The sequence below is a fragment of the Nannospalax galili genome, unplaced genomic scaffold (genome assembly GCF_000622305.1).
Source record: "Nannospalax galili isolate Female #2095 unplaced genomic scaffold, S.galili_v1.0 scaffold886, whole genome shotgun sequence".
Classification (NCBI taxonomy): Eukaryota; Metazoa; Chordata; class Mammalia; order Rodentia; family Spalacidae; genus Nannospalax; species Nannospalax galili.
In genome coordinates, this window is record NW_008355971.1 from 3,323,729 (window position 1) to 3,333,233 (window position 9,505).

The 9,505-nt window shown below is 50.0% G+C and overlaps 1 protein-coding gene and 1 pseudogene across 2 annotated transcripts in view; one reads left to right on the top strand and one right to left on the bottom strand.

The window, feature by feature from the left end:
• The first annotated feature begins 450 nt into the window (after positions 1-450).
• Itpkc (inositol-trisphosphate 3-kinase C) overlaps positions 451-9,505 on the top strand; it is a 24,182-nt gene continuing 15,127 nt past the window's right edge. Inside the window, exons 1-2 of one of the 2 annotated variants that reach the window (XM_029556569.1) lie at positions 451-2,023; positions 7,956-8,055. In XM_029556569.1, the coding sequence (XP_029412429.1) occupies positions 698-2,023; positions 7,956-8,055 (1,426 nt within the window). In that variant the 5' untranslated portion in view covers positions 451-697. The remainder of the gene's footprint in view (positions 2,024-7,955; positions 8,056-9,505) is intronic. The other variant, XM_008854012.2, reaches the window with a different exon arrangement.
• Positions 5,344-5,450, bottom strand: LOC115067792 (annotated as a pseudogene).

Consider the following 9,505-nt stretch of genomic DNA (forward strand, 5'->3'; position numbering starts at 1 on the left):
AGTTTGGTTCCCAGCACTCACCTTAGGCAGTTCAAAAATGCCTATAACTCCAGCTCCAGGGGATTTGATGTCTGCTCTGGACTCCATCAGGCCTTTGCACCCACATATGCACATACCCCCACACAGATACACATTATTAAAAATTTTTTATTCAGTATATATTTTTATTGAATTTTGTGCATTTCATATATTGTTCATATTTAGATAAATATTTCCTAAAAAGGAAGAAAACTTGGGGGGCTAGAGAGATGGCTCAGTGGTTAAAAAAACTGGCTGCTCTTCCAGAGGACCAGGGTTCGATTCTCAGCACCCCCCTGGCAGCTAATAACCATCCATAACTCCAGTTCCAGGGAATCCAACACCCTCTTCGGACCTCCGCACATTGCATGACACCGGTGCACTTACATGCATACAGGCAATACACTCATACACATAAAATAAAAATAATAATTTTTTTTTTTAAAGTTGCACGTTGAATGAGTGCGTGGTTGAGCTGGTCACTCAGGGTGTAGGAAGGCTGAAGTGGTCCCTGGAGGGTGTGGGGGACAATGGTTAGGCAGGGTGTAAGGAGGGAATCCCAATAGCGCACGACCTAGACCCCAGGGCCAGACTTAAGTCTGGGGGACATCAGGAGCTGACAGGTAACTCTTATAGCCGCACAAGCAGTACCAGGCTAGGTCCCGCCCACCATAACGTCATGTCCGGCGGGGGCGGGGCTTCGGGGCTTTCCCTGGGAGGCGAAGTATCGGTTAACCCCTTCGTGGCCGGCTGGGCCGGAGCTCGGCGGGCCGGAACCAGGAGTTGGGGCTCCCCCCCAGCCACACCCCTCGTAGGATTTAAAGGGGAAGGAGGGACCAGGCCGGCCGAAGCCCTAAGCGGAGGAGCCGGCATGAGGCGCTGCCCGTGCCGGGGGAGCCTGAGCGAGGCGGAGGCCGGGGCGCTGCCCGCGGCGGCCCGCATGGGGCTGGAGGCGCTGCGAGGGGGGCGGCGGCGACAGCCCGGACTGCAGCGACCCGGGCCTGGCGCGGGTGGCCCTGCGGGATGGCCGGAGGGGGGCGGGCCCCCGGCCTGGACGGAGGGGTCTAGCCTGCACCCTGAGACCGAGAGGACCGGCCTGGGGCCTGAGTCGTGTGCAGACGGACATGCTGAGTGCAAAGCAGCTGGCCCAGGAGCGGAGACGGCGAAGGCCAGCCAAAATAAGGAGCTAGACAGGTCCAACCTCCAGACACATCCAGAAAGGAACAAGCACTGTGCAGACCTGGAGATGGACGGTCCCTGCGCCGAGACTGGGACCGATGGCTTCCCAGCTGATCCTCACAGATCCGACCTCCAGTCGCAGCCCAGGAGGGCCAGCCTCGTTACCCAGCCAGGGGTGGATGAGCCCTGGACCGAGCTAGAAAGACTTGGGTGGCAGACCCTGCCAGAGAGGGACAAGCCCTGGGCTGATCACCTCCTGACCCACCAGAGCAGGTCCAGCCTCCAAACTCACGCAGAGGGACCCTGCCCCTCAGCACAAGCCAGAGCAGATGGCTCCTGGAAAGAATTGTGCATCGATGGTTCTGGGACACCACATGACACCGATGACTCTTGGACAGAGTCCCAAACGGATGGTTCCCAGATACAACAGAGTCCTTGGGCAGCCTGGAATCAGCCTGGAAGTGATGGTTTTCCAACACAGGATACTCATAGCGCTCGGATACAGCCTGACACTGATGGTCCCTGGGCAGCGCTTGGAGCAGACTGCCTTTTGGGGGAGTCCGAAGGAGATAGGCCAGTAGAGGAACCAGAGCCTGGAGAGTTGGTGACTCACCTGTGCTCTCACCTGGAGTGCAGCTCCTTGTGCCCTGTGCCCCGTCTCATCATCACCCCTGAGACTCCTGAGCCTGAGGCCCAGCCAGTGGGACCCCCTTCCCGCATTGAGGGAGGCACTGGAGGCTTTTCCTCTGCCTCTTCTTTCGATGAATCTGAGGATGACTTGGTGGCTGGGGGCGGAGGGACCAGTGATCCCGAGGACAGATCTGGGGTGAGTGGGACCCGTTCTTCCTCAAAGTACATCCCCCAAATCTCTTATCCTCCCACCTTGGCTTGGAAAATTCTCCTCCATCTTACTCTTAGCTGCCCACCAGCAGCTTCACCTCTATACACCTCTTCCATCCACCGACCTCCTCCTCCTGACAGCTAGGTTACTAACCAGTTCAGGCACCCTTACATTCTCCCCTTTCTTCTCTGTCTGTTTTTTTTTTGGGGGGGGCGTCAGCAGTGGAGAATCACTCTTAACTTCATGGTGCCTAGGAACCTGTGAAATTGTACCATCGTGTGAGTCTGTGTGGGAACATAATTTTGCAGGGAGGGTCTGTGACTTCTGTTGAGTGCTCTGGGGAATCCGACCCCTCCAACTCTGAAGAATACCACCAGTAAGGAGACAGGAGACAGCACATCCATCCCCCGGTATCTTAGTTTAACCCTTAGCTTGTCTTTTCTTTTTTTCTTTTTTTTTTTTTTTTTTTTTTTTTTTTGACATTTTTGAGACAGGGTCTCCCTGTAATCCCCACGCTGGCCTTGATCTCACAGAGATCCGTCTGCCTTGGCCTCTGAGTGCTGGGATCAGAGGCATGTGCCATCACTCCTGGCTCTTTCTTTTTTATTTTAAACAGTCGAATGTAGCCCGGGCTAGTCTCAAGCATCCTTATGTAGATGAGGCTGACCTTGAACTCCTGAATATCCATCTAGCCTCTCCCAACTAAGTGCCAGGATTGCAGACATGTGCCACTATACCTGGCTCTTTTTTTAGATACGAGTTTTGCTACGTAAAGCAATCTCCCTGCCTTCACTGTCCCAGTGCCTGGATCACAGGTGTTTGTTCACCATGCTGTGCTTATGTTTCTACAAGTTAGACTGAGCCTCCAGCTTTCTGGTTTTTGTTTGTTTGGAGACTGGATCTCACTGTAGCCCAGGCTAGCCTTGAACTTATGATAATGATCCAACTGCCTCAGTGTCCTCACAAGTGCTGGGGTTATAGATCTGAACCACCAGGCTGGCTACCATCAGCTTTTCATTGGATGTTCGAAGGGCAGAATGCTCGGGATCCTCAGCCTAACCAGGTACCCACCTAGTCTCCCTGTCTTCTTCAGCTCCCCAAGAGGCCCTACAGACTCCTGTTTACATTTTCCACCTTCGCCCCCAGCTTGGGTGTGGCTCTCCCCTGGTGAATCAGAAGAGCTGGCTGGGCAGGTTCTGGGAGGGAAGCTCCCAGCAGAAGCAGGTGTGAAAGAGCCTCAAGTTGGGCTCAGAGTCCATCTGCTTGCCAGCTTGTCTGCAGAATCCTCCCACTGGGCTGGGGCCCCTGGAATCTGCCCTGAACCACGCCACCCCCCCCAGCTCACATGCCTTCCTTAGGGATGTGTTCATACATGTGGCCCCAGCTGTGAGAAACAGACCTGCCTGGACATGCTGGTACCCACATGAAGAGGCTGACCCTCCAGGGCTTTCTGCCACAGTGCTTCCCTTTGTCTGCCCTGCCCTCTCACCTCCTTGACATCTCTGCACAGCTGAGCTGAAATTAGTGACTAATAATAATAACAACAACATCAATGGCTGCAACTAGCGCTCACTCATCCGCAGCCATGCATGTGCTCTACCTTTACTCTCATTAATTTATTTATTCTTCACAGCAGCCCTATATCGTGTATACTCTTACTGTCCTCTTTTACAGATGAGGAAATTGGGGCATAGAGAGATGAAGTCACTCATCCAATGAAGTCATACACTTAAGATTCAAACCCTCGGCCAGGTGCTGTGGCCCATACTTATAATTCCAGCACTTGGGAGGCTGACACAAGAGATTGACCTGAGTTCAAAATGTACTTGGGCCACAGAGTAAAAACCCTGTCTCTTAGCCAGGCGTGGTGGTGCACGCCTGTAGTCCCAGCACTTGGGAGGCAGAGGCAGGCAGATCTCTGTAAGTTCAAGGCCAGCCTGGTCTATACAGTGAGTTTCAGGACAGCTCAGGACAGCTAGGGCTTCAAAAAAAAAAGGGGAGTGGGGGACTGCTGGAGAGATGGCTCAGAGGTTAAGAACACATCGTGCTCAGGACCTGAGTTTGGTTCTTGGCACCCACATCAGATAGCTCACAACCACCTGTAGCTCCAGCTGCAAGGGCTCTGATGCCCTCTCTGGCCTCCTGTACCCACACATGCACATACTGCACACAGAGACACACAAAGACACCTAAGTAAAATAAATCAGCCAGGTGTGGTAGTGCACTCAGGAGGCAGAAGCAGGCAGAACTCTGTGAGTTTCAGGCCACCCTGGTCTACATAGTGAGTTCCAGACTAGCAGGGGTTACAGGGAGAGCCTGTCTCGAAAAGCAGAAAACAAGGGACTGGAGAGATGGCTCAGTGATGAAGAGCACTGGCTGTTCTTCCAGAGGACCTGGGTTCCATGCCCAGTACCCACATGGTGGCTAACAATTATAACTCCAGTTCCAGGGGATCCAACGCCTTCTTCTGACTACCACAGGCATTGCATGACACGGGTGCGCTTATATACATGCAGGCAATACACTCATACACATAAAATAAAAATAGTAAAATACTTTTTAAAAAAGCAGAAGACAACAACAAAAGATCAAAGCCTTGCTACATACTAGAAATTATCCTAAGTACTTTCTTTTTCTTTTGTTCTTGGAGACAGGGTCTTGCTAAGTAGTCCAGGATGGCCTGGAACTCATTATGTAGATGTAGCCCAGGCTGGCCTTATACTTGCAGCTATCCTTCTGCCTCAGCCCCTTGAGTGCTGGGATTACAACTGTGCTCTGCCATGCCTGGCTCTGAGTACTTTATACCCCTTTGCTTTTTGTTTTGTTTCTTCTATTAATTTATTGAGTATGTGTGAATATGTATGAACACACATGTGCCACAGCATGCATTTGGAGGTCACAGGACAACTTGGAAAGTTGGTTCTCTTCTACTGTGTGGGATGTGGGGATTGAATCCAGGTTGTCAGGTTTGCCCACAAGCACCTTTACCGGCTCAGCCATCTCACCTGCCCTGTTTTGTTTCTTGTGTATGTGTGTTTGAACCTAGGGACTGAAAGAACCTAGGACCTGTTCATGCTAGGCAGGTGTTGTACTACCAAGCTATATCCTTAGTCTTCTTTTAATTTTTATTTTGAGACAGGGTCTCTCTCTGTTGACCAGGCTTTTAACTTGTTATGTTTCCCTGGTAGATCTTTTTTTTTTTTTTTTTTTTTTTTTTTTTTTTTTTTCATCTTTGCAACCTATATTTTTTAAACTTTCCTCAGAACCAATCTCATTATCAGCACCATCACTCTGAGCTGTCTTTTCATGTTCCTTCTTGTATGTATCAAGACTCATGCTAAACAATGAGTTCTGGGTTGCAAAAGACAATTTATTTTTATACTTGTCTTTCCCTGGCAGATATTGAACTATCATCCTTTTGTTACAGTCAGCCTCCCAACTAGCTGGGAGTTTAGGCTTGCGCCTAGAATCCCCCAGTGAGGGGCTGGGGGTGTGGCTCATGGGTAGAGTACTTGTCTAGCATGCAGAAATTTCTGGGTTCCTTCCATTCCTAGTATTGCTGGGGGTGGGGAGAGAGGGAGAGAGATAGAGATAGATAGATAGATAGAGAGAGAGAGAGAGAGAGAGAGAGAGAAAGAACAAGAACATGTTGTTTATAATAAAAGTCAGTTTCAACTAACCTTTACTCCAAGCACTGTTTTTGGAGCACCTGCTGTGTCTGACCAGGTGCTAGGGACACAGTTGTAACCCAGTGCATGCCTCCTCCCCTTTGAGCTTCTGTCAGCTGGAGAGCAGTGAGTAAGGCCTAGGGCTGTGGAGTCAGAGTAGAGCCAGAAGCCCAGGACTGTGCTGGGTGATGTTAGGTCAGTGTCTTCACTTCCGAGTCTGTTTCCTCTGCTGTGACACAGACAACTTATCTTCCTGGGGTTGTTTTTTAGGATTGATATGGTATGCAGAGTCTTTGTCATGGTGCCTGGAATGTCCCAGGTACTTAGTGAACAGGAACCTTGATTAATCATCTCTTCCCCATGGGAGAAAATAGCCCTTCCTGAATCCCATGTGGTCCAACACCCTGGTTCCCTGCTAAGCATCTGGCTGCCACCAGTTAGCTGTCCACTGGGTAGCTAGACTCTGCTGGTGGGAGAAAACATGCCCTTGACCCTGGGGGCAAAGCAGGGTGAGCACACAGTTTTCTTCTCTACAGGTGACCCACTCTCCCAATGCATGCTAAGGGCCTCTGTGCCTGGGGTGGGTGTGTGATGTCTGAACCAGACTCTGTCTGGCTCTTGGGTGAAGCAGCATGATATAGCTTCATCAAATCCTGTTTTGTGTTTGCTGTCCCCACTCTGCCACTAAACTACACCCCTGCCCGTCCCTGGTTTCTGTTGCACTCTTTCTCTCAATCATGGCATTTTTAATTAATTTTATTTTATGCATATGAGTGTTTTGCTGCATATATGTAAGCACACCCCTGTCGTGAAAAGCCCATGGAGGCCAGAAGAGGGGTTGTATCACCTGGAACTGGAGAGATGGATGGTTGCTAGCTACCATGTAGGTGCTGGGAATTGAACCCAGGTCCTCTGCAAGAGCAGCCAGTGCTTTTAACCACTGAGCCATCTCTCAGCCTCAGTCTTTGTTTTTTATTTTAGTATTTGTAATAGCATCTTTTCTCTCTCTCTCTCTCTCTCTGTATGTATGTATGTATGTATGTATGTATGTATGTATGTATGTACATGCATGTGAGTGCAGGTGCCCTTGAACTCTAGAGGTGTTGGATTCTCTGGAACTGGAGTTACAGGCAGTTGTGAGTCACCCAGTGTGAGTGCTGGAAACTGAACTTGGGTCCTCTGTAAGAACAGTGTGGCCTCTTAACTGCTGAGCCATCTCTCCAGCCTCTTCATATTTCTTTTAATCACTCTTTGCTGTTCTCCTGCTGATCAAAGTAGATCAAGGTCTACTCTAGTAGGAAACAGCTCCTAAGTCTGCATGACTTAGAACAATAAAATTTTTCCTTTTTCCTTTCCTTTTTTTTTTTGAGACAGGGCCTTACTATGTAGCTCTGGCTGGCCTGTAGACCAGGCTGGCCTCAAACTCACAAAGATCCCCCTGCCACGGCCTCTGGAGTGCTGGGATTAAAAGGCGTGTGCCACCATGCCCAGCACAAAAGGTTACTTTATACTGCATAGCAGATTGGCCACAGTTCGGTGGGGATGAGGGGCTCTGCTCTGTTCCCCTTCAGGGGTCCAGGCCCATTCCCTGGTCAAGCCCCCGATCCCAGTAGGGGACTGAACATAGAGAGTCCCTGGCTCTGCCAGCTTCCCCTCCAGAGTGGCACTTCTGCTCAGTTCATTGGCCACAGCAGGTCAATAACAGTTCAGAGGGACAAGGACGTGTCTGAAGGGGAAAGAGCCAGAGCCATTGGTGGACAGCACCGGAGACTGCCGCGGCCTCCATCTCGGCCCCTGTCTCTCTCTGTCTCGGTTGTTACTTTGTCATCTGTCTCTCTGGGGTTGGCTTCCATCCTTCCACTCCGGTTATGTTATTCGCTCCAGAAAGTCTGACCTGATTAAGGGGCAGAGAGGCCAGGCCTCCGTACTTTGTGAGTATGTGTTTCAGGGTACGCTGTGTTCTGGCGATTGGTATTCAGCCTAGTCTATCCTTACTCATGACAAATACACAGAACAAAGAAAGTGGTGACCTGGGCAAGCCCTTCCCCACCTTTGCTGAAGTTTTGGAGTGCTTATGATCATCAGACTAAGTGGGATTCACTCACCCCCACTTGCTTGACAACCATGATCCCAGGAAGCTCCCTGGCCCTCAGAGACCTCAGGTCCACCTCGGCTCTCACTTGTGACAGTGCCTCCAGCTCATTCCCTCACTGGCCTTGACCCAGACCTCTTGCTGCTCCTCCCTACAGAGCAAACCCTGGAAGAAGCTGAAGACAGTTCTGAAGTATTCGCCCTTCGTGGTCTCCTTCCGTAAACACTACCCGTGGGTCCAGCTTTCCGGACACGCTGGTTAGACTGATTATGTTGGTGGGCAGTCAGGGCCGGGCAGGGGTGTCTGAGCCAGAGAAAGCACCGCTGGCTGTAGTTTGTCTATGTTTATAATGGGCTTGGTGACTGTTCCCACCTCATGTGGTTGCTATGGGAGACATTTAGACCTAGGAATCCTCAGGTCAGGGTGCAGGCGGTTCCCAGCATTCTGTTGGGTGGTGGAATCTGAGCTTTGGGATGGATGGACCTCAGATAAGCTGCTTTCCCTTCTTGGGCCTTAGTTTCCCCACATGTTAATATAGAGCTAATCTTACCTCCCTTGCAGGATTAACTGAAGAGTTAAAGGCAGCACATGCAGAGATTGAGACAGAGGCCCCTGAGGAATCAGGGATCAATTTCTGACCCTTCCCTCTATCCCAAGCACAGCATAGCAAGCCCCCAGTGAACCTAGAGACCTAGAGAGAAGTCCATTTCTCTTTTGTAGTATTGGAGATCGAGCCTAGGATATGCGTGCTAAGGAAGCACATACACTTACCTGTATCCCCAGTCACTATAAAATTTTAGAATTCTTATTTTTATTAGCCACATGGATGATCCTAAAAATGCCAGATTTATGAATTTATTTACTTTTTTTTTTTTTTTTTTTTTTTTTTGGTGTTTTGAGACAGGGTTTCCCTGTAGCCCCAGCTGGCCTGGAACTCTCTTTATAGACCAGGCTGGCCTTGAACTCACAGAAATCTGCCTTCTCCTGTTTCCCAAGTACTGAGATGATTAAAAACATGTGCTACCACACCCAGCTATTTGACAGGTTTGCCTCCAACTCAGCGTGTAGCCTGGACTGGCCTCAGAATTGTGGCAGTTTTCCTGCCTCGGCCTTTTGAGAACTGTAATTGTAGGCACAAGCTGTTTCTGTCATGAATGAACTTAAATAGACCCATGCTCTTGGCACCTGAGGCAGCAAACATAGCTTTCTTATGGGTTCTCAAGTCAGATCTCGCAGAATTCTCACTGGTTATTGATAGGCGTGCCCAATTCAAAATGACAAAACAGCGCCAGCAAGATGCTCTTCACGTAAAGGCATTTGCAGTGCAAGCCTGTGACCGTTTCAACGGATGGAATCCATATAAAGGTTGAAGGAGGGAATCAGCTTCACAGAACTGTCCTTTGACCCTCTCGCATGAGTACTGTGGTACGCACATGCCCTTAAATACACCATGTACACGCACATGCGTACACAACAATAATGAAGTTTTAAAAATTACAAAACAGGCTGGAGAGATGGCTCAGCGGTTAAGAACACTGTTCTTGCAGAAGACCCGGGTTCGAATCCCAGCACCCACATGGCAGTCAACAACTGTCCGTAACTCCAGTTCCAGGGGATCTGGCAGTCTCTTCTGTCCTCTGCAGGCATTGCACAACACAGGTGCACTTACCTACATGCAGGCAATGCACACATACACATAAAATAAAA